At 42.0% G+C, this 27,827-nt stretch overlaps 3 protein-coding genes across 13 annotated transcripts in view; 2 read left to right on the top strand and 1 right to left on the bottom strand.

Annotated features, from left to right (window-relative positions):
- LOC147253709 (myelin basic protein-like) overlaps positions 1–1,673 on the top strand; it is a 44,204-nt gene extending 42,531 nt beyond the window's left edge. Inside the window, exon 4 of the mRNA XM_086218910.1 lies at positions 1,263–1,673. Coding sequence (XP_086075036.1) covers positions 1,263–1,561 — 299 coding nt within the window. The 3' untranslated portion in view covers positions 1,562–1,673. The remainder of the gene's footprint in view (positions 1–1,262) is intronic.
- Positions 1,537–20,865, top strand: LOC147253710 (myelin basic protein-like). Of its 8 annotated transcripts, XM_086218965.1 has the most exons (7): positions 1,537–1,771; positions 12,252–12,347; positions 12,467–12,493; positions 13,213–13,242; positions 15,092–15,175; positions 15,286–15,301; positions 19,411–20,865. In XM_086218965.1, exons 1-6 carry the CDS (start codon positions 1,682–1,684, stop codon positions 15,286–15,288), a joined length of 330 nt encoding a protein of 109 aa, XP_086075091.1. In that variant the 5' UTR covers positions 1,537–1,681; the 3' UTR covers positions 15,289–15,301; positions 19,411–20,865. The 8 variants fall into 8 exon arrangements, with proteins under 8 accessions (XP_086075091.1, XP_086075089.1, XP_086075095.1 ...); XM_086218963.1 differs by lacking the exon at positions 15,286–15,301; XM_086218969.1 differs by lacking the exon at positions 13,213–13,242.
- A 5,818-nt stretch (positions 20,866–26,683) lies between these two features.
- LOC147253711 (zinc finger protein 236) overlaps positions 26,684–27,827 on the bottom strand; it is a 64,927-nt gene continuing 63,783 nt past the window's right edge. For all 4 annotated transcript variants that reach the window (XM_086218959.1, XM_086218958.1, XM_086218956.1 and 1 more), the window contains exon 32: positions 26,684–27,635. In XM_086218959.1, coding sequence (XP_086075085.1) covers positions 27,514–27,635 — 122 coding nt within the window. In that variant the 3' untranslated portion in view covers positions 26,684–27,513. The remainder of the gene's footprint in view (positions 27,636–27,827) is intronic.

The raw sequence follows: 27,827 nt of genomic DNA on the forward strand, positions 1-27,827 counted from the left end.
GCATCTGCCAGGTAACTCTGGTTTACCCGGACATTAAAGGAACACACCAACTTTTGGGATATGCTTATTTTTTGTCCTCTCCAAAAAAAGACAAGTAGACAGATACCTTTCTCTCCCGTGTGTGTGTGTGTGTGTGTGTGTGTGTGTGTGTGTGTGTGTGTGTGTGTGTGTGTGTGTGTGTTGAGACTACATTTGTAAACACAATGTAGAGATTTTGGCATCAACAGAGCGTACGTCAGAGTGCTGATTCCCTTAGAGACCAGCTGATTGCTAGCTAACTTGGCAGTGTTGCTCTGTCAAAAATAGTTTTTTGCCTGCATCAATAACACTACAGTTTTGCATAGTCATCACTGTGCTTTGCTATTCAAATCCATGACATTTTAATTTTAAACTTAACCACATGGCCGGGACTACTTTCCTGACTGATCATAATCATTTTACACAGCAGCTCAAAACTCTGGCCAACAAAACGAAAGATTTAATGACAACTGGAAGAGCGACTGCTATCATGGTTGACTTTGAAAGAGAGGATGAGCAGGATTACCTCTGGGCAAAGCAAGACCCTGAAGCTGATCTGAACCAGAGGAAATACAGGTTTTGTGAGATGAGCAGCCAGGAAGGAGCTATGCTCCGCTGATCATCCGCTAGCATTCATTGTGCCAAGCTAACTAGCAGTCAGCTGGTCGCTGTCAGTCTCAGCTCTCTCATGCAGGACGGTTCTTGTCTGGCTCTGAGGATGAAGGTTAAAAAGCATTTTTTCCCAAAAAGCTGTCGTGATTCTTTAAAGGCAGATTAAATGTTGTATGTTTTTGTGGTAGTTTTACACCTAAGTGTGTAATTTATTACAAAACTATGGAGTGATTGCAAAACTGGGCACTCAGATGACAAAAATCTGATTATGGAATGCAAATGTGTGTGTGGATTCTCGAAGCTCACAGTGCGTAAACTGAACACATGGATATATGAAGCAAGAATCCATCCATTACACCTGCGACATCATTGAGTTTCCTCACAAATATGTGACGCAGACCTCAAAGCTTGGATTTTTGTGCAGAAATTAAATTTCTCCTGCCATCAGTTTCACACCCCCCACCTCATCTTGTTGATCAGGGAGAGGTCACTCCAGTTCAAACGTTGGCTCCGCTGATCTCTGCTGCTGCAGGAAGGGCACAGTCCCATCAAAAGGGCCCATTGTGCATCCGCAGCTCTCTGTGTGCCATGCAGGCCCAAGCCCATACATGACCCTTGTTGTTTCTGCGCAGGAATGGGTGAGACAGATGCGAACCAGAACAATGGCTGCGTCTCGGAGAAGCCGGCGGTGACTGACTCCACGGGCGCTGAGGGCCCCCGCCTGGCTTGGACCCCCGCCAGCACAGCTGACCCTGACGCTGCCACGCCACGCCCCCACCTGGCCCGCCTCTTCTCCCGAGATGCCCCGGGCCGAGAGGACAACACCTTCAAAGACCGGCCCTCTGAATCCGACGAGCTGCAGACCATCCAGGAGCACAGCGGAGCAGCTTCAGAGTGCGGGTCGGAGAGCCCTGAACAGGACCTAGATTAGGCTAGCTTATCCCTCCCTCTCCTCTCTTTTCTCATTTTCCTCCTCCACCCTTCGGTCTCTCATTTACGAGAGGGACAAAGAATTTTGACACATATACTATCAATCACCTCTACTACGAACATGGCATCTGCAGGCAGCAGGAAGAAGAACCCCGGCCTCCTGGACCAGATTGGAAAGTTCTTTGGAGGAGACAAGAAGAGGAAGAGCAAGGTGAGGAAGCAGGGAGAGTCGCGGTCTCAGTCGGTTCTACTGATCCTCTCCCACAACCCGTTTTAACCCCTGAAACTTTAGCAGAACCAATGAGTTGCAACTTCCGTGTCATCTGTTTGTGTTCAGTTTCAGTGTTGTGGAACCAAAGTCTGACGTTGTCTTAAGATCCTTCTTGACCGGTTCTGAATCGATCCTGAGCTTGGCTGGGCTTTGGTTTTATACTTTATGACAGAAAGGTTTTTGAATCACGTGTGGATACATTTCTGTATTGCTGGTTCTTCTTATATTTGAATGATACTGATTTTAGTTGCATTATTCTGTTTGGTTAAATTTAATATATGTGATTTTGGTGTGATAAGTGAATGGTGCAATTGTTCTCTCTTTGCTTTCAAAATAGGATTCAGAACTGCTGTTCAGTTTTCCCTAAATGATGATGATGGTAACATGAGAGGAACTGATGCCAGCCGGGAGGTTGAGGATACGTTTTGTGCGTTCGTCAGTTTCTTTGATGTTTCTATTGTTTCGGCGTGTGAGATGAGTCAGCCGCTGAGAGGTACAGAGTCACTGATGACATCATCGTGTGTACGATCAAACAGAAATATTTGCCCGTGTAATCAGTCTCCAGTATGGGAATATATAGTGAATCCTATTTAAGAACAGGCTTATCTTATCTCACAGACAAGTAATTACGCTGCTTGCCAGCCTGCATGACTTTCTCATTACTCTGTTGCCAGGATACCAGTCACTAAAATCCATCTTTAAACAGTATACTCAACTTTATTGGGCAGGCCCACTTCCTGTTGTAGTCTGATGACAGGTTCCAGACACGATGGGCTGCTTGGGGACACTGTTAAGATCCAGACTGCTTCGCTGCTTGCAGCCGAGGACTCTGTAGCGCCCTCTGGAGGTTCTCATGAAGGGTGGGCTCATAGCATTATTTCAGGGATGAGACTGATTCTGATTATCAGTATTCAACAAGATATTTGGTTCTGATAGTCATTTATGGTAAAAAGGAAATCTTTTTGTCAAGATTCAGAATAACACAAACTTCAACGACATGCTTTAAGCATCCAAATCAATTTTTCTTTGGGGGGGGGGGGGGGGGGACATTCAGAAAATTGAAACAATGCTAAATATCTGATTGGATACTTGGCCAGGCGGGTATCGGTCGACCGTGTTCCTACGTGACGGGGTGGAGCCAGGGCTGCACTATTTTGAAAACGAAGTGTCTAGAAATCTTTTCACTTGCGATTATTTTAACTGATATATTTGGACATGAGAGAAAATGTTCATTCGTGACATCGTTATTTTTCACTTTTATTGAAAACCCCATTCAAATAAAAGTGCTCATTTTGAGGGGCAAAACATCTTGGCTGAAACACGGTGTCGAATTAAAAATGATGTTTCAGTCTTTGCCAAATATCGCACCTTCCTGCCATTATTGAAAACAAACAAAACAACTTCAGTATGTCAGATCGTGAGCTTGAACAGATTTCGATCACTCAAGCATCCTGAGGTTGAGAAAAAAACTGCTGTACTGAAGCTAACGGCTTAAGTAGCGTCTTGACAAACTGTCAGAAAGAGTTACTCCATTGTTGTTTTGTTTTGTTTTTGTTTTTTTTACATATAAGCCGGATTACGTTGTCAACGAGAGAGACAAAACCATGAATTTTCTTCCGTTATTTTTTTATATATATATATATATATATAAATATATATATATATATATATATATATATTTTTTTTTTTTTTTTTTTACAGCTTCTCCCTGCTGAGCGCCAATCAGACAGCTTTGGCAAGTTAATTGCAAAGAAATCACTGCACAGAGTAAAAATATGCATTTCCCTGCACCTCAGGAGAAGGTGTTCAGAGAATATCGTGGTATTTTTCTTTAAATGAATATATGCTGCATAACTACGCTTGACTCCTTTGTTTCGCTTCTTCAGGGAAAACGGCAACAGAACAAATTGTTAGGTTTCATTTACCTGCTACTGTATACGCCATAGGATTGCTTTCCATATTGATAGTACAAATATATATATTTATGTATTCACCAAGGGTTTGCCTTTGAATGTGCTCACAGGTCCGTGACAGACAGGTTCGCCCTACCTCGGTTGCCTCGAACAGAAAACAACCAGCCGTTTGTGCTGCCAACACTTTTTATTTCCATGAAGATACAAGTTTGTAGATCGATTTACGAGTTTCCCACGGACCTTCTTAGCGATGCAAACCTAAAGGCTGCAGTGTAAGTGGGCAGATTCGCATGCTTGTTTAAGGAATGCTGAATTGTTCTTAAGTATAGGGAGTGGAGCCTATTTACAAAAGGAGTTTTTTTGTGCTTCTTTTATCCTTGGACTGACTTATTGGGCTAAAATTCTTTCCATGCTTCCCAAGTATGGGCTTTGAGAAAACGTCAGGTTAAGATGCCAAATAAGGGCAGAAACAACTGCAGGAATTCCCTGTTTTTATGCTAACAATTTTTTTCATGAATTTAAATTAATGACATAATGGTGTGCTAATATGGGGGGAGGGGGGGTAATTTTGCTTGATTGATAGCCGTTATCGAATAGACGAATAAAGAATCAGTGACACAATGCAGTACAGGAGTGATTATTACTGTAGCACAGCAGCTTCCACTTCAAGTGTGTGTGTGTGTGTGTGTGTGTGTGTGTGTGTGTGTGTGTGTGTGTGTGTGTGTGAGAGAGAGAGTGACCCCAGTGTCTTTTAGATGGTGAGGGAGGCTCCTCCCTCCCATCAGTTTGTTCACCTCAGGTTCACATGTCTTTGATTGATGTTTGTTTTAACCAGCAGTGGATTTCTACACATCCATTTGTCAAGCTGACAGTGGATACTTGTATCTGTTTACTGGGACCCTTTCCTAACCTGATCCTGCTCTCAATTTTTGGATTATCTCCTCATTAAAACTGCTTAACAACACCCCCGTCCCTCTCTCTGTTTTGCTTCATTGTGTGTTTGTTTGTTTTTTTGTTTCTTCCTCCGTTGAAAGAATATGACACTGTTGTAACTGCTCTGCTAACACCTGATAAAAGATGAACCGCAGATTGTTTTTATTATTATTATTATTACTCAAATAAAGATGTAGTTTATTAATGCATCGGTGGTGGAACAAGTACTTGTAATGAGTTCATTTACTTCAAGGGACACGGCATCTTTAGTTGGAAAATGTTCACTTGTCATCACCCTCAGAGCCAGGCCAGAAAATACATGCCATTCACTCCTCTTAGTTGCTCTCGGGAGCAAGAAAGACCCTCAGAGGCCAGCTGACCACTGCCTAGCTTAGCACAATGAATGGTATTCGATGGGCAGGTTAGCTTACTTCAGCCAAAAGTAATCAAATACATTTTTCTCAAAAGCTCTTTTCCTTCATCAGTATGACATTCCCTACGTAATTTTAGAATCAGACTCATCGGCAGAACTACTTTCCTGACAGGGTGCAGTGATTTTACACAGGACCTCCGGTTGCTTCCCCATAACTTTGGTCACAACTAACCATGGCTGACCTTGCGAGAGAAGGATGAGGGGAATAACTTCTGGTCAAGATCCTCTACCTCATTTATTTCATTAATTTTGACAGAGGCACACTAACATTTCCAATCCACTACCATTCATTATGCTAAGCTAGTTAGCAGTTAGGTGGTGTCTGCTAGTCTCGGCTCGCCCCTCCAGCCACAGAGGAGGGAAGGCTCTCTCACCTGGCTTTGGTGAAGGTTGTTAGCGGACGTATTTCTTAAAACGTTAACATATTAAGTGATTATGACAACTGTCCATCTAATGCTGATGGCGTTGCTTCTAAAAGCCTGTGTGGGGATCAGTTCCCATAACATACAAATAGAAGCACAACTGTTACGTGTCGGATCACTTTTTATATAAAGAGACAGTTTAGCTACAGTGTTTACAAGATAAATAAGACACTATCTTTTCACATGTATCCTACAAACTGAATGCGTTCCATTCTTCTTTCATGATCTTTCAAAACAAGTGCTCGTCCAAGTCTGATGAGAAATGCTCTTTTCATTCTGGTAAACTCTGCTGCTTTTGGTCAGATGGGGCATGAAAGGCAACACAAATATAGAGTGCATAGTTGTTGCTTTAATGGGAAGTTCAGCACCGAGTCCATCTATCACATAAATGGTGCACTGCAGACCAAGAGGCATTATCAAAGAGGGTTTAATGGAAACGGGAGCTTCTCTCCCGTGATAGTGCTGAGTAATAGACAGCTGCTTTGACTTGTTTTTGGGAGACCGGAGATGAAATGGCAAGAAGAGACAAACACAAAAACACTTTTTTTTACTTCCCCTCTTAAAGAGCAGAACTCTTGGATCTATGAATGTATTAAAATGCACTCATTTGGATTTTGATTGGAGAAGAGAGTCGCCATGTTTTAGCGGTTCAACATGACTACCAAGAAAACCCATCCGAAGCATGCAGTCAGTCCAGTTCCTTCAAAGTTCAATTTGAAAATGAAAAAAAAAAACAAAAAAAACCCAACTCCAAACAACAGGATAGCATTGCTTTAACTCCACAATGAAAACAAAGATGCACCTTAATTTAATTTACCGGCTGCAAATTAGTGATAATGCAGAATTAGGAGTCACACGTGAAAGACGACGGTCTCTGAATTCAAGAAATCAAAAGTGTACATACTTCTCCAGCAGTTCATTGAAGGACTTTTCCTGCATTGCTGAATAGGATTTACTTCATTTGAGTTGTGTCAACCCAAAACAGGGGCTCGCTTTTCCTCAGGATACAAATACATATTTATGTAGTCACCAAATCATGGCGAGAAGTCACGAGAACTTCGTGTAACAGTTCATAATGTAATAAATCCCTTATTTTTAAAAAAAATGTTAATTTCTTTCATAAATTCCACTACCTCGTATTTTGACTTATTCCTCTGAAAGACTACTTTGTCACCTTGTACTAACAGTTTGAGGGGTTTAAACCTCCTACACATGACCTTCTCCAATAGTTCTTGTAGTTTTTAGAAGTTCATTCCATCCCAGTACTACTTCCTCCCTTAGATATTACAGGTTGAAAGGCTTACTCTTCCTAGATACTACTTTCTGTCCAAGCACCAACAAAGTGATAGGTTTACCCCATCCAAATATGGAACTACCTGCTCTCCAAGTACTTGCAGTTTTAGAGGTGTATTTCACCGAAAAAATATTTAGTCGGTCAGATGGCTTCCAGTTGCAAATTTTCAAAGTTCTGGTTAGTAATGAGCTAAACGATTTATTTTTTGGCCAAAATCTGAATGAGCCTGTGATTTTGATGAAATATCATTTGTAAGTTTCGATTTGATGGAGGCCCTCGTTTTATTCAAGTACCTTTGGAAAGTTACGAATCACTTTTGATTGTGTTTTGATGGTTTCGAAGGTTTATTTGAATCTTTTCTTCCATCAATACTTCGCGGCACAGTTTGCTTCCCTCGTATATTTGATCTCGCAAGGACAGAGCTGTGCTTGCTTCTGAGGTGTGTTATACATCACTCCTGCCAGAAAAATTGTTCTGCTTGTCAGCAGAATTGATCGTCCAAATCCCATTGTTACTCAGAAAAAGCAAGAGGAGGGAAAATCAGTTCCAAGTGTCTGAAGTAATGACAGGACAATGAGTTTTACAGACGTGCAGCATTTGAAGGGTGGTGGGGAGAGGACGTGGATTAACCACAACTTGTCGTGCGTGCTCATCACTCTGCTCCCTAACAACCTCATGCAGATTGGCTAACTGGAAATACATGATTATGTAATTCCTTTCCACACGGTGCTGCAAGATTCTACACCTGATATATGAAAAATGAGCTTTCCGTTTGAAATATGCTGAGGTGTTTTTCCGTTAAGAATTGACGAAAATGTCCCGTTTGTGACGCCTTCTCTTCATGCGGGATTAATTATTAATCATCAGGCATTATGAGATGGATTCATAGGCAGGTGGTGACCTCTAACCTCAAAGGAGGCATGGGGAATCATTGACCTGCCCTTTGTGACCCGCTGTAGGGACCAACATTATGGCTGGAACTGTGTCCTGAATCCTAAATCGCTTTATCATTCCTGCCAGTATACTGAATATCTAGAAGGTTCTGCATATTTGATACCAGAACTAGAAACAGGAGAGTACACGATAAGAAAGCAGCCTTTATGGGACCTGAAGAAGAATTCCATATGGCGGCTCCACACCACCAATTCTATTTGTTGTTGCCATGATCCTTCACACTCTGTCCAAACGCGCATCCATTTCATCACTTGTAGTTGTATGACTGCATCGTACCAATTTTACCTATGTGTTAAGTCTTGAGCAACAATTGTGTACAATTGTAGGCAACATTAAACCGATCAAGGGTTAATGTTTGTATCTTGGAAAATGAACGAACTTGTTGAGAGTTCGATCAGACGATTGATAACATTTTTACAGTCGCTAAGATTAGAAGATTGGTTAGTTTGGCATAAAGGTTGGGACAAATTGTAGGCTTCATCAAACAAACAAGACATTAGTGGTAGTAGTAGTAGTAGTAGCAGTAATAGTAGTCGTAGCAGTAGTAGTAATAATGCTCGATTTGAAGGTGTTTGTATTCTGCTAGCAGCATTGCTAAGTCTATACCAAGGTGGTCAATAACAACAGAATAGAGTAGTTAGCCACAGTCTTCTGGGATTTTTTCAGAATTCCTTTTGCTTGTTCAACACATAAACACTTTTAAAGTTCTGCCTGCAATAAAATATTCCCATCAGTCTCCCCTTTACTTCATTTATTTAATGAGGCTAGTTCTACGTAGCACATGTTATGCTAACATAAACTGATAGTGGTAAATGTTTTACCTGTGACATATGTACAGTAGGCATAGTCATTGTGAGCATGTTAGCACAAATATTAGCTCAAATACAGAAAAATACACACACAAAGTTGCTCTGCAGCACATAAAACTCGAAGAAGTTCGGATTCAGGATAAAAAGGAAATGTTATATAACTTCCATGGAGCCGCTAGCATGGCTGCTAACGTTTTGGTCAAGCGAGTCGTTTCTGCCAATGTTTACGCTAAGACGCGATGACCTAGCTGCCAGTCTTGCTGTGGCATCGCCTTAAACACACCTTGTAAAATGACACTGACGTTCTCATCCAACTTTTCAGAAAACAAAGACTATTTCTGTCAACAAACGGGATTTATTTTCATGCACATTTTACCCCCCTTTGTCCACAAATAAATCAACTCTGTCAGCATCAGCCTTTGGCAACATTTGAAGAAACGAATAAACAACTTTTGTTATTTTCTGCAGGGTGGTTCTATTTTTATTTTTTTTTTGGTGACATTAATACAAAGAATTCATGGAGAACTGGATGAGTATAAGCAGTCTTCAGTCCTCAGGACTGAAGAGGCAAGAGGAGCGACAGCAGGCAAACTCCATCAACAGAAGAAGTCACAATCTGGAGCCATTTCTCCTCAGGCATCACGTGGGGATCAGTAATTGAGACCTTTGTCTTTTACAAAGACACCCCTGATGCGATCGAGTTCTCAAGTAGACTCGAGAACAGCTGAGCAGTATCGTCAAAATATCCTCAGCATTTACCAAAATGGCTTTTAATTGAGCAACAAAAAATGATTTCAATAACAGCTCCGCCTTGGCAGAGTGAATCCTGATTTGAAAGTATCCATTAGCAGCATGCCCAGAGCTAATGGAAAACTCATTTAAATTTCCGTTTCTTTTTCCACATCTAACATTCACTTGATATTTGAATGCTTTTATCCTCATTGCATCCTTGTCATATTGATTTGATTTTTTTTCCAATCAAAAAAACAAGAGAGAAAGGTGTTTTCGAGCAAGAGGCACAAAAATAATGGAGGACGAAGAGGAGAGGTCCATTAACATCAAAGGGTAAAACTGGCTCAAACTGAGACTGCACGGGCAGCATTATCGGATCTTCTATTTACTCTCCCATTCGGTCCTTTTCTTGTCTACTCTGCCCAAACAAAGGTATAGTAACAGCAAAGAGGTTGCTCTATACTCTCCCTTTCATTCCTGCCTCCTGTCGTCATCGTGTACATGGAGATGGAAACACATTTATGTAAGAATACGTCATTTATTGGTCACTATCAAAGCACCAGGGTGGCCTTCGAGCTCGGGTTCACACCTCTAAAGCTGAATGGATGGATTTACCTCTAATGAATCCACTGGAAAAAAATAAAATCACTCATGCACGTTGCGAATTTGTTCATATCATCTGTCTTGGAAATTAATTTGGGTGTATTCTTGTGTGTTTATGTCACTGTACTGATCTACATGAATTATATATCATATCAAGTTTCTCCTCTGCTAATTGGAGATTTCTTGATGAGAGATAATGGATACAGTTATGACACCTTTCCCCACACACCCACGTATAATCACACACACATTTTACTGTCACATTAAAAGGGTCAGAAAGAGCGATGAATGAGGTAATGCTGAGTGGGTGCAAATGGGCTACAGGTCATTGACGTGTGAGAGGAAGACCTCATTTTGTCTCTATGGTCTTTGCAGTAGCTACTACATTTTTTTCTATCCATCCATCCATCCAGTTTCTTCCGCTTATCCTGTTAGAGGTCGCGGGGGTTCACCCTGAATGAGTCACCAGTCCATGGCAGGGCCAACACATACAGAAAAACAACCATTCACACTCACAGTCACACCTACGGTCAATTTAGAGTATCAATCAGCCTCGTCCTCTCTTGATGTCTTTGGACTGTGGGAGGAAGCTGGAGTACCAGAGAGAACCCATGCAGGAACAGGGAGAACATGCAGACTCCACACAGAAAGATTCCGTGCTGGAGCCGGGGCTCGAACCTGGAACCTTCTTGTTGTGAGGTGACAGTGCTGACCACCGCACTCACTTTTTTCTAATGCACGAGATATTTACTGGGGTTTAAAATCAGAGGAAATCAACTTTGTAAAGTCACTTTTGCTCGTTTACTTGTACGACGGTAATAATTAGTTTCCTTTAGTAAAATCTAGTTTTTAAAAATACTGGCATGTTCAAGTGCCCAATATTCCATTTCAATTTCTTTTGAATGACTCTTGGTCAAAGCTTTTTAACAGTCATGGATGAGGTTTAATGGGTCTCACTTAATGTTGCTGGCTGAGGCTGAATGGAAGATGATGGTTTTGATCATCTAATTTTACACAATAAATTGAACTTTCTACCTTAATAGACTGGAGTAACTGCTTCGGTATTGGGCTTCAAGGGGGAAAAAAATACTGTCATAAAAAAGGGATGAACACTCAAACAAAATTCTCAGATAATCAATATAGCCAAATTAAAGGCTAACTTTGAAGTTAGCATGCTAATGAGATAACCCTGACCCGTCTGGTAATACCATTTTGAGCCTTAGAGGGTGATAGTGAGTAACTTTAGAGAAGGCTAAACATTTGCAGCAATCACCTTTGTCCATAACAGATGAATAGTTCTTTGGTCAAAACTAGTATCTTAACTTCAGATAGTAAAAGTGTAGACTATAGTACAAGCTCCCTAAATATTACATCAACTACATTATATGATAACTGTTAAACTGTTATAAGTTTCACATTTCTACTGCATTTATTTGTAGTCATTTTAGCTAACTTGCTCACGTTGGTTCATCTTGTATTGCCTTTACATAACCTACATAATTTTATCAGGCAGCAGACCTTAACAAGGTGTTGTGGATGGAGTAGTGGTGTTCTGATGTATTTAATGTTAATTTTCAAACATTTCCCACACAGTAAGGGATCAAATTAAAACCATGGTTACATGCTGCCCCCTTTTGTTTGAAAGAGCACAGCAGGCAAAATCTTACACACAGTATCTTTAGTTTGTTAGTTATTTTCACAGATTGCAAAAGAATCATGTTGCATTGCTGTCTGAGGTAAAGATATTGCGTCAGTGTCAGTATTGTTGAAACAGTTGCACAAAGTTTTAATTAATGCACGGTTTCCTGTGGTAAAGAGGGGTTGAATCCAATGGAGACTGCTGGTAAATTCAATCGGATTCATGATTTTTTTTTTCTTTTAAAAAACAAACAAGAAAACTGATTGATTTCCACAGAAATATGAAATTCAAAAATCGATTATTTTTCATGTTTCAGGTAGGTGATCGGGTGGAATGATTTTTATTCAGTCTTTAATTAACTGCCATTTTCTGCTAAGGTTGTTGCTATGGCAGCGCTGGAAATGTAGGCAAGGCAATTTAGTAAAAATGTTCCGGTCATGGTCTCTTCACTTGTGATTGAACAGTTAAGTAGATTTAATGGACTCGGCAAACCAAACTGTTTCCTTATTAAATCAAAGCATTATTTCCAGTAAATTCACATAAAAAATAATTTATTTCACGATGATGAATTACGTACCGGATTAATTATGCCATATTTCACAGTACTTGAATAATTATCTTGTGGTCTTTTGAGCAAACCCCTCCCTCACTGTTTGACCTGCATGTCCCCCTCTCCCTTCCCTCTCAGGGTTCTTTCCGTGCAGCTCTGTCTCCAGCTCCTCTGAAAGCTTCCGCCGCTAAACGTGGAGCGGACAACGCCGTGGTCCAGTTCTTCCGTACGATCGTGAGTTCACCACTTTCGCTATCAACGAACAGATCCATCAAAGTGTTGCAAGTGTCCTTTCGTGTTTTCTGACCTCTCATCGACTCTGTCAAACCTCTCTGATACTAACTCCCTCTCAGGTGTCCCCCGCCCCTCCCAAGTCTAGGGTGAGTCAGCTTCATAGAGCTTCTCTTTACACTCACAAATGTAAAGCACACAGATAAACACATTCCTGAAATTGTTTGTCCCTGTTACTGATAAGTAGTCACAAAGAGAAATGGCTGCTATTCTACTGTCTTTACTTGCTCTTAGTTGACAATAATCTATCACACTATCATCAATTGTCTCAGTAGATAAAACTAAGTCCGTGTCGATGTGTCATTTATATATTTAAAACTAGACAATATATATATATATGTTACAAAATTGAGAATTTTGAATCATGAAGTGGTTGTTTTCCATATAATCAAGGTGCATCCCACTGTGAATACAGAACAGTGGCCTGCATCCTTTTAGAACTCAGCTAGTTTCCATTTAGAAACTGCAAAAAAATTGGCAAATGACATGTAATGACTGTTAAGAAGTATAAATCAAAAGTGCTCCCAGCTGACCGGATGCATGGCTACGTCTATCGTTCTCTATCTCTATGTTTTTGTTGTGTGTTACTGCACTTGTGCTCTTTTCACTGTGAGCTTCTGCCTCGCTCCCGTCTCCTCTCTCCTCCTGTCCCTCTCTCCCTCAACTGTGACTGCTCCGCCTCTGGACGGACCCTCCTCCTGCCTGCCTTTTCTCCTTCCGCTTTGCGTTGAGTAAGAGATCCACATCTTTTTTTGTCCCCTCTCCCTTTTTTTTTTACTTCCTGTCTTTTGTTTCTCTGCATGTACAGTGGAGAGGACTAGCCGCCAAGATAGGCCTGGTAGGTGGAGGTATCATGCACATTTAACCGAGAGGGACGAGAGAGGTCATCCTCCGAGCCTTCAAGCATGATGCCTGCCGCTCTCGCTCCATTTAGCCTCCATCGAGCACCTTAGCTGTTATAATCTGACCATACATCTGTCATTTCCTTTCGACTTCAGTCCATTTTCAAACATTTCCTTCCCGTCTAGTAGCTTTGCAGGCTCTCATGATAATGTCGATGCTCTTCATGATCAGTTCAATAATGCCTCAGGAGCTGAAGAGCGACTGCCTTCTGCTTCAGTTGCCAGCCAGCACACCATTATGAGGTCCTCATGCATGCGTGTGTGTGTGTGTGTGTGTGTGTGTGTATGGATGTGCTTGTTCTGATTCATGCAGCTGCAGAGGCTTAATTAAAGCGATACTTCACCCAAAAACTGCACATTGCCTTTCAAGTACTCGGAAGTAGGTGTCGCGCTCACAAAGACGATTTTACCCTCTCGCATCACTTCTTTGTGACTCGGAGCAACAAACTCAAAGAAAAACTACACAAAGGTGTCAGTTTACAAATTATCTAGCACACTGATCCATATATAATCCATACAATAAGTAATAATTAGTATAATACAGGTGTTCTTTATCTAGCCGTAACTATAGCTGGTTCTGCTTGTTCTTGGTAGCACAAAACAGGAAGCGTTGTAGTTTGTTTTGTGCCACCAAATCAAAGTGTTTGTGGATTACTAAGCGTACGGCTGGATGAAGAAGACGCTGTTTGTACCAGGTGATGTGTTTGAGGGTTAGCAAACAGACATTTTTGAGTAGTTTTGCTGTTGTTAGCTGTCAGTCCCCGTTAGCTTCAAGCTAAATATGCATGTCTGTTTCTATCTGCATTCTGGAGTCCCAAGAGAAGTGATGCCAGAGGGTAGAAATGACTTCAGGAGCTGACACCTGTTTGCGAGTACTTCAGAGGCAAAGTACACTGTTTGGATGAATTATTGCTTTCAAGACTGAAGGAAAATAGCTTGGACACAGAGAATGAGGGACTGTACACAAATAATAGGGTTTGAATTGTGGTGCAGGATTTAACACCTGCATAGACTGATACAGTATAATTTGGTGGGGGGGTGGGTTACCATATTTCCTCAAAGTCAAAAGGAGAGACAACTAGTGAGAAAGTCACTGTACCCTAATAACTTTTGTGCAGTCCCTTTGTGCTTCTCTTGGAGGAATGAATGTTGCATCTTCATGCATATTAATCAGACTTGTCTCTGTTTTTCCTTCTTGATGGGAGGATGACTCCCGACTGATGAAACCTTTGACAGTGACAAGAAATTCTGTTTTGAAATGAAGTCAAAACATAGTCACATTTGTCTAGCTTCATCAGCGAGGAGGAGGGGAAGTAAAACAAGAACCTTTGCTGCTGCCGCCATGTTTCTAGGTGACAGCACGTGGCCGTGGTAGTGGAATATTCAGGTTTTGGGAGTGAATTTTTGTGTGCAGATCTGCAAAACTAGATGCATTTCCTTTTTAAATCAAACTTTTCTAACTCGTGCGTAACTCACAGAAATAGACTTAGGGGAAAAGTTTGGCAGGAATGCATCACATTTATTCTGTTCAAAAATGGGGGGGTAAAACTGTTGTGCAGCATAATCTGTCTTCGCTCTCCTCTCAATGTTTTTGTTTTTGTGCTGCACACTCCTGAGCACACCCTGGAGTGTGAGCTCCCTTAATCTATATTCTCTTAACCCCCTCACATCTCACTGAATTAAAAATGAATCATTCTTTGGAAAAAGGTCAACTCCATCTTAAAACCCCCGCCGGGCGTCCCCAGGAGTCTTTTAACACTCTGACTCCTTTCGTCCCTCCTCCAGGGGGACCAGAAGTCACAGTCAGCTAAAGCCAAGAAGGCCAGTGGAGGGGACGGCAAAGGCACCCTGACTAGGATCTTCAAAATGGTATGACGGATAGTTCTCAGCAGTTCTGTGCTCCTTCCCGAAATCAAAGTCACAAAGAACATCTAAAATATCCTTAATCACCTTCTTGCCCCTGTTCTTTCCGGCCTCAGTGATGTCAGCCGCAGAGTGAGTAAGCGATACGTGATCAGAGGACACTTAAGATGAACTCACTCCCTATTTGCTCTAGATTGACATGCTTAGACCACCTCCTAATCTGATTACTAGCGCAGCAGCAGCAGAATAATGAGAGGCTTTTAGAGACAAGACTGATCACGGTGAACACTACCAGCTTTATACACACACTGCTGGAGATGGTAGATCCCACTGCTGAGGGACCAGAGGTGCTGGACCTAACATGCTGTAACTGCTTGAAAGGCAAAGGGTTGCTTATGCTCAGTTTATAATACAAACTCATAATGTGAAGTCATCCATCACTCATCAAGCATTTCTTCCTTCAGGTGCTGAGGACTCGATGCATTCATGTTTTGGCAGAATGTTAAAGGGTCTTTCCATATTTCTCAACCTGGGCACAGTTTGTGGTCAAAATGATCCGTAGGGATCACAATAAGTGGAATCTTTTTTTTTTAATCTTTTTATATTGAGCTTGAATGCAGTGGCACAGTGGTGCAGTGGTCAGAACTGTCGCTTCACAGCAAGAAGTTTTCCGGGTTCGAGTCCCGGGCACGGGATCTTTCTGTGTGAGTCTGCATGTTCTCCCTGTTCCTGCCTGGGTTCTCTCTGGTACTCCAGCTTCCTCCCACAGTCCAAAGACATCAAGAGGGGACGAGGCTGATTGATACTCTAAATTGACTGTAGGTGTGACTGTGAGTGTGAATGGTTGTTTGTCTCTATGTGTTGGCCCTGTGATGGACTGGTGACCTGTCCAGAAAATGGATGGATGGATGGATAGATGAGCTTGAATGCCTGGCATACAGGTGCAGCCCACATCAAGACGGATGATTAAATCACAACTGTTTTACAGTTGCAAGTCCAAGGGTTCCTGCTCAATATCAGAACAATTCAAACTATTTTGGTCCCTGTGGATCATTTGAACCCAAACACAAAATATGGCCAAGGCTGAAAAATACCGGAACTAGGAGTTCATGTTGCGCGTAGCATATCCCAAAAAGCTCTCATTCAATGTCCAGTAATGTTAAAATCTAAAATTTACAATTACGATTTGGATGTCAGTAATTTAAAGCATATTGCGTAAGCAAATATTTGCCTGACATTACTTGCGTTTACCCATGTTTGTTATATTTGTGTTACATGTGGTCACAAGATCATTTGTGTTTAATTCTCTCCACAAAAAAGTTGTTGTTGGTCTGCCACAGTACATTTTGAGAATATGTTATAATGTAGGCGTTTATATCAGTGGCCACTTTAAAGAAGTAAAACCGACTCGAAGATTTGGTTCATGGAGACGCGAGGTCCTGTTTAGGTCGTTCAGGACCTATTTTTGCTAACAAGTGCAGAAGTTAGCATGACTAGCTAGATATTAGCAACCATCGTTTTCCAGACACGGAAACGCTTCGGCATTCACTTGTGTGAGCACTGAGATATTGTGGTATGTACTGGCATTGAAAAAGATTAAAATACCTTCAGGCAGTGCTAAACGGAAACCGGATCTCAGACATTTAACATGAACCCAAAAGCAAGTATTTTAGCTTCTCCTTTAGATATTCTCAACCACTTGACTTTCCAATCTTTTGAGAAGTTCCTTATTTGTGTAGAAGTGTCGGCAATCTTTCTCTGTCGGGTTTCACTTAGCCAGCCACACTGGTTGTACCTTCGATGAGTCAGTTTAGACGTTACTGAAGGTGCAGTGAAACTGTGATTTCCCAGGGGCTGCATCCTAAATCTTTAGCGGCTGAAGTGCTGCGGCGAAGCCCCGAGGGAGTAAACAGCTTCTGAGTGGACAAAAACCTGGGAGGCTCCTTTACAAACCTCTCTGCTACGGCTAATTAGCTGCAACTCACTGTAATCACACCGTCACTTCCTTTTGATACACGCAAAAGCTTCAGGCTATCCCTTTTAAATAGCATTGTTTTTATTCAGTTCCTGTTCTCTCTTTTCAATTCACAGTCTTCAGTTGTGTTTCTGCCAATGAAGTTTGCTCTGTTGTCACACATCATAAATTCAAACAAAGGCCACTTTTTTATGAGGGCTAAAAAGCTCCTCACCACCTGGATTAGCTTTGGAAAAAAATCCAAACAGATCTGTTTCATTTGTATAATCTTTCTTCTTGTCACAATCCTTCGCTCTTTTTGTTATCTGAATGGGAGGGGAAACTACAATGTGGGTTGAGAAACTGTGCCGGGATAAACCGGGGGACGTCTAATCTGGGCACGAAACAAATGAGAGGTTTTGCATGTAAAATTAATAAATGGCTGCCTTATGACAAAGAAAAGCACATTTAGAATTTCATGTGGTTGATGAAGAAGCAGCAACCTCATTTCAACTCCAGCTCACACGGAGACAGCACTGGTACTCAGGGTGGGACAAAAGGATTTTTTTTTTTTTACCCCCTTACCTTTTTACGGAAAGTTTCTCTAAAAACGATTGACATGTTATGATGACAAGTCTGTCTGGTCGATGAAGAATCTGAATCTCTAAAACGCACCTTTTTATTCACCAATAAGAGTTTTTATTTAGTACAAGCAGCGCGCTTGACGATCACTCAAACTGTGTGGCAATGAAACGCGGTGTCCAGGTTACTTTTTTCTTGTAGGTGTCAACCACCGCATCCGTTCATTTTGAAGACACTTAATGAACACCCGTTGTTAGACATCGGTGTTCTGCTGGATTTTATTTTTTATGTTGATTGAAGGAAGGACGAAAGAGAGACAGAAAGAAAGTGATAGAGAGGGAGGGAGGGTGAGAGAGAGAGAGAGAGAGAGAGAGAGGTTCTGTCTGGAGGAAATACATCTGTAAATTATTTTCAAGGTACATAAAGTAAAACATTCGAGACGCTTAAGAGGTTTAGTCTGCCTCAAATAAAATATCAAAGTTTGAAAGAAGGGATCTCTACAATGTTTCCCAGAATAAACAGTTCATTCATTCATTTGCAGTGATTACCGTTAAAATTGAACAAAAACATAAGAAAACAGCTGGGGGGGGGGGGGGGCTGCACTGAAGTCCAAACATTAACATTATTTGATAGTGAGACAAACATTACCAAAAAAAAAAAAAAAAAAAAACCTTGAAAAAAAATCCAGGACGAACCAGTGCACTCTGCTGGCAAATAAATAAATAAACAAAAACATAAATGAATTCAAATTCAAATAAAGAAGTCATGATTGAATTGTGAAACTCTTCAATCAATGGACCGTGCTCGTACATGTTCAACTTAGCATGAATGTAAATACGTGCTAAAATGTCATCTATCAGTTAGGATGGAAACCCTTCAGGTCAAACCATTGTGGCCCAATTTTGATGGAAAAACGAGGGGGGGGGGGGGGAATTGCACAAGTCAACGCTGTAGGACCTGTGGAGATGATGATGGAGTAGCGACTGAAAACTCATGAAACACCAAGAAAATTACAGTCAAATGGTTTGACCAAGTAAACCAAACGTGATTTTATAATCACCATTTAAGAAAATTTGTACCATCGTAAATTTCTCGAAATGTTCCCATTTTGTCTTGAAAATGACTTGACATATTAAAATAATTTGATTTTATTTAAACGTTTGACTCTGTAACTGCGTTTTGTTTTTTTTTCCTCTCAAGACTGCATCGCCGGTTTGGCTTCACTAATTAGCGAATGTTACTCGGAAATCAGACTCAAGTGTCTTGGGGTTCTGGTTTTGTGTGTCGTTGTTTGGTTTTTAAACATCAATCATTCCTCATTTGTATTTATTTATTCATGTTGTCATCAATCAGCTTCAGTAACTCTGCATCACCGCACACATGAAAAGTGCCCACAAGCTTACTAACCTGCTGAGAGGTCACATTAAAGGACTCATCTGATTTTTTTTTCATATGGAGGATTTTTATTATGGAGTGAGCTAAAATGAGCAAATTCCAAATTGTTGATGTTTCTCAGTCTTGAATGAAACGAAAACTTTCTTTGTTCCTCCTGGAAGATTTTACCTGCAGGAAGTGATAACGCGGTAATTTCTACGTTTTTTTTCTAAATTCTCGGGGCCGGACCTCATCGGTGTAGTCCTTCAATGCAGACCTGAAGCTCCGCCCCCTTCATATTCTCATCTTATACGTCTCATCTGTTCTGCAGGGAAGCAGGAGCGCTTCTCCGGCCAAACGCTGAAGACCCCTCAACGACCCCTTTCAACAGCATGAGGGCCGACGTTCAAGAACCACAGTGGGGGAAAAAAAGAGGAGGAAAAGGAGGAAATCGCCTGTAACCCACCTTCCCCTCCACCTCTCATAACACTCTAATGTTCACTAAACCCCCACAAACACCCCCCTCTGGCTGGCAAAGAGCCACACAATCTGTTGCACCCACCTCTCTCCCCTGCATGCGTTGTGCTGAGTCTGTATAGTCACTGGTGTGAACCATTTGCTGAATTTGATTGCTCACATGTGCAGCCTGAATGACCTCTGACCCCTGACATGGCTCTCTCTACCTATGTGCTTTCTGTGGATGTGTCTGTGAGGTTCTTTTCTAACCAAGAAAGGTTGAACTGAAGTAGACCCGGACACGCTGAACGTTTGGGCCGGTACAAGTCCGACTGACTTGACCGTAAATGCCACTTCCTGATTGGGTGAGAAGACCGGGTGGATTCAGTTTAAATACGAGAGGTTTTTTTTGTCCCGTCACAGTGTCTACGTCACTTCCTCTGTCTGTACGCGTAAACTGTGTGTTTTTTTGAGTGTCTGTTGATCAAATTAACAGTTTTACATTTCCACGAGAGCCATTGTGGTTTTGCGTCTTCATTCTCCCCTCGTGTCCTCACAGTTAAGCGTCCTGTCGTAAATGTCACGTCGATCTATGTTTGTCATTTTGGCCTTTGGCCGACTGTCGATTTATGTTTTTAACCATCTAAGTCAACTTTCTGCAACATTTGCAGAAACAAATATGAATCTCTAATGTCGCTATTCCTCTCTCAATCCACAAGATAACAATACACACTAACGTTCCTTTGAATAACTTGATTCTTTTCTAATAGTTTTCCCACCGTACAAAACTCCCACAATCTGAAGTGTGATGTTGCAAAAATGTCAGCTTAAATCCTCCCTCTATGCGTTGGTCTCTTGTGCGACACAAATAATTTGGATTGCGTTTCCAAAACAACAATAACCCCCGCTCTTCAAGTGCCTCTCCTCCTGACGACCTCCACAAATGTGCTGTTTCCATTTTGTGGATAACCTCAAACCACAAACACAATTTCAAAAAGGTGCTCTATGACTAACTTGACATACTATTAAGTGTTGGTTGATGACGTACAAGTCACAATTTTTAAGAAAAAACTGTAGCTGGTTTAAAAAAAAAACAAACAGCTCAGTACTGCCACTTGTTAGAACTTCCACCTTCCGGAATTATTAAAAAGCAGCAGTGTGTGATGTGTAACATCCGTCCGTCTCCTTGTTTGTGTGTCTGAGCCGTTTGAGTGCTTTTCCTCTGAATGGATCACGGGAATGAATGTAAAGACCCTCTTCATCATCATTGTATGTTTAATAAACATGACCAGCCACTTACCTGAAAATAAAAAGTATAAATCAAACTCTACTTTTTTGCAGAGTGTTTTGTGTAGTTGGGAGCAGAAGGGAAGTAATGGGGTCAGGTCACAGCAGCCAGGCATGACTGGGTTTCTTTCGCACGTCGGAAAATCACAACTCATTCAGTTTTTCATCCAGGTGCTGTTTCAAGCTGGGTTTACTGAGACTCACCATGCAGGCTAAGGAATAAAAAGAGAATGTCTATGTAATGTAAGAGTGAAAACAACATAAAACAGGTAGCAGGCATGCTGTATGGTGACGTATTGATATTCAATACATCCTCGAACAGTAAGAGGGCCTGCAGGAAGCCCACTGTGAAGAAGACTTAAACAATGACAGCATGGGCGATGGGACCTAAGCTAGGTAGCTTAGCATGAATACAGGAAGCAGATAAGAAACAATGAGCTTTTGTCCTTTAAAACTCAACCTATCCGCAACTGTAGCGAAACATTTAGGCTACTTTAAAAAGCAAACACACACACACACACACAGGAAATGTGGAAGGTTGCAGGTTTGTTGTCCTTTTGCTGGGCTCAGCTGGTTTATTATACAACAGTAGTAATATACAGGCACTTTTGCCTCTTCGTGTTGGAGCGCGGACCGGCTGCCGCGGACGGAGCGGTGTGATAAAATCAATTTTAAAACACCGACGGTCTCTGAGGCGTGGCTTTGCTGCCTGCAGACGCTTTCTCATTAGTGGTGTTGTATTTTGAGCAACTCATCCTGACAGAAAAACTTGTGTACAGAGTGAAAGCACCGATTTAGACAACTTACTTATTTAATACACGTGATCCTGCAATGGTTCAAACGGATGGTTTTGATTGACCTTGCTGTGACAAAATGAGAGTCTCTATGTATCTACTTTATGTGGTGACCATGTCATTAAACAAAAAAACATCCGCTTTAGTAAAACTTTTAGCCCATGACCTGCAAAAAAAAAGGTATTTCCAGACAAGTTCAGACATGTCCTCTCTCTAGCCTCAAACAGACCATGTGGTCGTGTTTGGTGTTACAAGCCTCACTCTGGCCTTTTGTTTTAGGGGAGAAAGGTGTGGGGAACCCAACCCCCTTCATTTACTCGTAGATATGTCACAGCCGACTTCCGACGCCCACATCTCTGTGACCACAACTCATCACAGGACAAAGGCTGTGGAAAAGAAAGACCTTACGCTAACTGAGGGATATTGTGATTCAGTCTCCCAAATACTAAATGAGATTAATGCAAAGCTCAACACGCACACCGCATATGGACTCATAGGCTTTGTGTACAACAACATCAACAACAGGGTTTAGGTAGGGTGCTTTGAATCCATTACAAACAAACTGCAAGATGGCGCCTTTCAAAATACTTCCGTCACACTGAGAGGGCGACGAGCTGAAATACTGGGATATCATCCTGGGCGAGTTTGAGATTTTTTTTCACCGGCTGTTTCAAAGAAACACATAGCCCCCCCCACCCAGCAGACATTCACGGTGGACGATACAATATTTTTATTCATAGCGATATTGTACATTACCAGCTGGTCGGCGACAGCCACGTTCCGCTCTTGCAGTGTATAAATGTATCTGACGAGCACAGACACATGCCCACATTGACTTTTGACAAGCCACACTACACGTCGCTCTCCAAATCTGTTACAGACGACACAGAGATATCATTTAAAAACGATCTACACGAGCACATCCCGTTTACTGTATGTACGGGAAGGCGATCGTGAAACTACACTTTAGACAAGAACAAGTAAAAAAAAAAAAGAATGGATACAGTACAGCTATGTGCACCCCTCATGTCAGCAACGACGGGAGATACATGTCGTATTACATGAACCAGGAAGGCGGCACGATGCCTGGTTCATAGGAACGAGCACTCAATATGGTAATGGTCTGGGTGGAATGTTTCGCAGTTTATTCAGGATGGCTCTGCCCTTGCAGAGGAGGGGTTTAAATATAGCAAAGCCTCATTTAAAGACAGCAGCCACTAGCATTGTGGGAGATGTGGTTTTAAACATAGCGAAAAGAAGCATGTCGGGGCCGCAGGAAGGAAATGGTCTTATTGGACGCACCGAACGACAGAGAAAAAGACCTCCCGGTATCTCCGCCCCACAAAAAAAGAAAAGAAATAAAACATCAGCCAAAACATCTGGAGGGCTTTGATGCTGACTGCGATGCAGTCAGAGATAAAAGGGATCAAGTTAAGCAGGCTGTGCCAGGATATGTTATGTGAGTCGTTCATGTTGTGCTTCACTGGTTGGACTTACCTGATCGTAACTGGAAGAAGCCTCAGGAGGAGATGAGGTGAGGAACAGAGATTTCATATCACAAACCTCCACGTAATCAAAAGCAACATTACAGTGAACAAACTTCAGATAACAAAATTGCTGGCCATTCTAGTCTAAACCTGAACCATGAGATCTGATCGCTCAGACCACTTCCAGAGGTTCGAAGTGAAGTAAAATCTGGTCAACTGGACGTAAGTTTATCTTGAAGACGTTTCACCTCTCATCCGAGAGGCTTCTTCAGTTCTAGTGAAGAGTGTGGAAACTCCAGCTTATAAACCTATGTGGGAGTGGTCAGTGCTATTGTGGTGGAAACGACCCTCCCGAGACTCACCTGGCCTCCCCAAACGACAGTCGTTGTGCGGTGTCAGGGAGTTTCAGGGGTGGTCGTTAGGGAGTTTCACCGACCACTCAGATGCTAATGGGCTGTGCTGAAGAAGCCTCTCGGATGAGAGGTGAAACGTCTTCAAGATAAACTTACGTCCAGTTGACCAGATTTTACTTCGCTTCGATCTACGATGACCTGGATGAATGAGAACCTACACAGACAACTTCCAGAGGTTGTATCATCACATTACTGTAGTTTTCACCAATGCTAATGTGTCATGAGAAACACTCAATATTTCTATCAATCTGTGAAGATTAAAAGAAAGATTATTATTTTTATTGTTATTATTATTGTTAAAAGAAGAAGAAGAGATTTTTAGGAATTTTCTTGGATTTGTCTTTAACAAATGTATGTAACAATGAATGGAATGAATACATTTTCCAGGAAAACAAGCAAGCTTTAGAGTAGGCAAACAACAGATAAATTAATCAATAAATGAAAGGAAGAGGGGACCACGATGTGGTTATAGAACTCGCAGGCCAGTGAGAGTTGGAGGTTGTAGTTTTTATTGCATTCTTCTTCTCTGTACAATTCAGGGATAAAACATAATGACAAAGGTGCTCATGAAATGGATGAATCTGTTTTTATGTTTTAAGACATTTCAAATAATGGTTGCTTTTAATAAGTAGCTCAGGTGTTGGATCTTTCGCAGGACTAAAACAGAGATGTTCCCCTTTGTCAGATCAGAGACACTGGCAATTTAAGGAACAGCCAATAATGTCAATCTTCCCAAAAAGCATCAGACAATGTCCAGTCAGAAGAGAAATGTTATGCTGTTTCAGTGTGTTGGTCTCAGAAGGAACACTTGTTGTGGTCTCAACTAAAGCAGAGCAGACTCGTCTTTTTTTCGGCATTGCTGTCGTGAGGCAGCAGCATCTCAGGCTGTCAGGTGAGCCCCGTCTGAGAGCACCGACGGAGAATCCGCACCAGAAAAGGCCAGGAAAATGCTGGTTCCCTTGACATTGAGGTGAACCTTGTCAGGGAGATATATTGACTGATCATTGAACCTCAGGAAGAGGTGGTCAGTCATGTCCGTACCGGTATTGCGCCCTCTCATTGATAGAAGAAAATGTGATAGCCATGGAGGGTAAGTCCTGATTTAACTTCTTCAGGTCCCTCTCAGCCATCGATCCCAGTTCCTTACTGGACACCAGTCCCAGATTGTTACCCCCAGGTGTACTAGTAGTACGTCTGGTGGGCTGTACTTCTTCAGCTCTGCATAAAAGCGATGCAGTACAACACTCCAGCGCATTCCTCCTTTTCCATGCCAGAAAACTTTGGCATGAAGTCCCAAATTCAGTCCGTTTGTGTTGAAAGCTGCGTCCTCTCCCCTGCAGATGTAACTATCCCCAATGATCCACATCTTGGGGACATTTGGGGCCTTGATCCTCCTCCTCTGCGATAGGTGCGGTGTGGCCTAGGCTCTGGCGACTCCTCTCGTAAGGACCTCCATCCGGGGTGATGAAGAACCGCTGCTGCCATCTCACTGGAAAAAATTCCATCTGATGTTTGTATCGAAGCCTTGAGGACATCTGGGGCACTGATCCTCCTCCTCTTCCTGTCGGGAGAGGTGCAGTCTGGCCTGAGCTCTGGCGACACCTCTCGGAAGGACCTCTTTCGTGGCCGATGAGGAACCATAGCTGCCATCTCACCAGATTAAGTCTGTCTGATGTTTGTGTTAAGGAATTGTTGTGCTCTCAGAAACAAAAGTGATGTGATATGATGAGGACTCTGTTTTTTTATATATATATATATAATATATATATATATATATATATATATATATATATGTATATATATGTATATATATATATATACACTGCCATCCCAGCAGTCTAAGCTCTTGCCTCAGTTAGCTGATCTTCTGCCGTCGGTTTGGCTCCCCAGCACTGCTGGTTGGGCGCTGCTCCTTGGCGCCAAACCTCTAAGCAGAATTGCTGACAATCATCACGCGCAACTTCTGATCAGCGTTCCCTCTGGCTGTGACTTCAAGGACCTGATCGACATCCTCATCAAATTGGCACCACTCTTTTACCTTGATGGCCGAAGGCCACTTGACCTGACAGTGTTCTGACTGCCTGGCTTGGGCTGGGGCTTGTGGGGCATGGAGGGTCTAGGCACTGTGGGGTGACTCCGGGCTTAGCTAAACTAAGCTAAACTTAGCTAAGCCCATTTCCATCCATCCGTTTTCTTCCGCTTATCCTGTTAAGGGTTGTGGGGGGGGGGGGGGGGTGGCTGGAGCCTATCCCAGTGGCTTTCAGGAAAGATTCACCCTGGACGGGTCTACAGTCCATCTCAGGGCCAACACATAGAGACAGACAACCATTCACACTCACAGTCACACCTACAGTCAATTTAGAGTATCAATCAGCCTCGTCCCCTCTTGATGTCTTTGGACTGTGGGAGGAAGCTGGAGTACCAGAGAGAACCCATGCAGGAACAGGGAGAACATGGAGACTCCACACAGAAAGATCCTGTGCTGGAGCCGGGACTCAAACCTGGAACCTTCTTGCTGTGAGGCGACAGTACTGACCACTGCACCACCGTGCCGCCTTCTCAGCGAATCAACCTGCACAAGCTGCTATTTGACTTTCCTATGTTAATTCCTAGTCTTTAGTTTGTAGAGATTATACTACTTTGATAAGTCTAAATCTTAAACTACAGCTAACAGCTACTCAACAATTAGCACAGCGTAAAAATTGGAGGATCCTTCAGACACTTTCACCAGGTAAAAAAAAGAAAGAAAAAAGGTAGAAATGATTCATTCATGGCTGGCCTGCTGTGTGTTCTGAAAGACATACAAAAGCCTGAGTAGAAAGTCAGAACAAAAACTATTAGCTCACAAAAAACATCCGGAGGATTATGTGTTTCAACAACACTGTTCTATTAATCCTGACATTCTCTAATCTGAGTCAGCCGTCATTGTGAGTCATATACTCACAATTCTAAATGAAAAGGTCTCCTTTGAAACCAAACCATGATCATTCCCCAAATCAAACACATGCTTTCGAGATTTATCTTAATCTGCCTTTAACCTTCGTGATTATTGACACCATTTTTCATATGGAATAAACCTTCTCATGTTACATCGTAGCTGAAACAAAATGTTGGAGTTCGAAGTTATTCACTGAATAAAAAGAATTGTAGGGTTTCAGTTATTAATTTATTATGGACAATAGAAAATACAATTGCAAAAAAAAAAATATCTTTGTCTGTACAAATGCCACATTTTGCTCAACATATGTCCTGGCAAGTATATGCAGTCTAAAATCACTATTTACACACGGAGTTAGTCGAGAACAAGAAGATGGAGCTGCGACTGGAACTGATATGATCACGACATGAACTATTATGAAACAATACTCTCTACAAGGTGCAGTACTTTTACTAAAACAAACCGCAAATGACATCATTCCAGGTCATTTTAGGATGAAATATGTACAGTATAAATATGTATAAAAAAAACAAAAAACAAAGTTTAAAAAAAAAAACAGTAAAAAAAAAAAAAAGTATGGTGCTGCTGCTTCTGAAGCCATGACAGCAGGGCTGCAGCTCCACGAGCCAGCAGACCGAAGATGACCAGACCAGACCCTCGAGATAAGACCCCGGTTCTCTGGGGATCCTTTTCACCACGTGCAGTTCTTTCTCCTCCCACCAGGGTCAGCCTGAGGGGGACCCCTCCTCCTGAATGGAGACTTGTCTGGGATGTTTGTGTCTATTGAGCCAAACCTCACAGGAGGCTGTCACATTGATGACAATCAGACAGTAACCCAACAGATTAAAGTCATTAGGCCAATCACAGGGAACCAGACTCCTTCTTTACTGCACTGATAATTGGGATAAACAGCAGTGGACTGCTGCACTGTTTAAAAGCCCTCAGTAGAGCAAACCTACGTCCACCATCTTGTTCTAAAGAAGGCCGACGTGAAACAGTAAAAGCCAGTGCAAGCAGAGTACAAAGCTTTTACACTCTTGGGTGTCATGTGGTTTGTGGTCAGTCGTGAAAAACGTGCCAGTCTCCCGATGACTCAGGGACCCCTTCAAGGTCGAGCTCAGGCGTTACCTCCACCTCTGCCGAAGGTTCTTCTTGACCAAGGGACACTTCCTGGATTTGACCTAAAGGGAGAAAAAAAAAAATTGAGGAATAAGATGATTTGTAAAAGCAGTCAAATACTGTGTGATGAGATTAATGGCAGCCTCGTAAAGCCACTAGAAAAACCCATTAAGACGCATTTACAGAGGAGCAGCACCAGCAGCTCTGATTCTCTATTCAATTTGCCAGCGGCTGTCATGAAAATAAGACTATTC

This window comes from Aulostomus chinensis, chromosome 11 (genome assembly GCF_037954235.1).
Source record: "Aulostomus chinensis isolate RoL2024-O1b breed Wild chromosome 11, RoL_Achi_v1.0, whole genome shotgun sequence".
In the NCBI taxonomy this organism is placed as follows: domain Eukaryota; kingdom Metazoa; phylum Chordata; class Actinopteri; order Syngnathiformes; family Aulostomidae; genus Aulostomus; species Aulostomus chinensis.

What these genes read in the sequence shown, in the direction of transcription:
- LOC147253710 (XM_086218963.1), top strand. Translation starts at nt 1,682, where the DNA reads ATGGCATCTGCAGGCAGCAGGAAGAAGAACCCCGGCCTCCTGGACCAG. An exon ending in TCCAGTTCTTCCGTACGATC is followed by an intron (nt 12,348 to 12,466) that starts GTGAGTTCACCA and finishes ACTCCCTCTCAG; the next exon opens with GTGTCCCCCGCCCCTCCCAA. An exon ending in TGACTAGGATCTTCAAAATG is followed by an intron (nt 15,176 to 19,410) that starts GTATGACGGATA and finishes TCTGTTCTGCAG; the next exon opens with GGAAGCAGGAGCGCTTCTCC.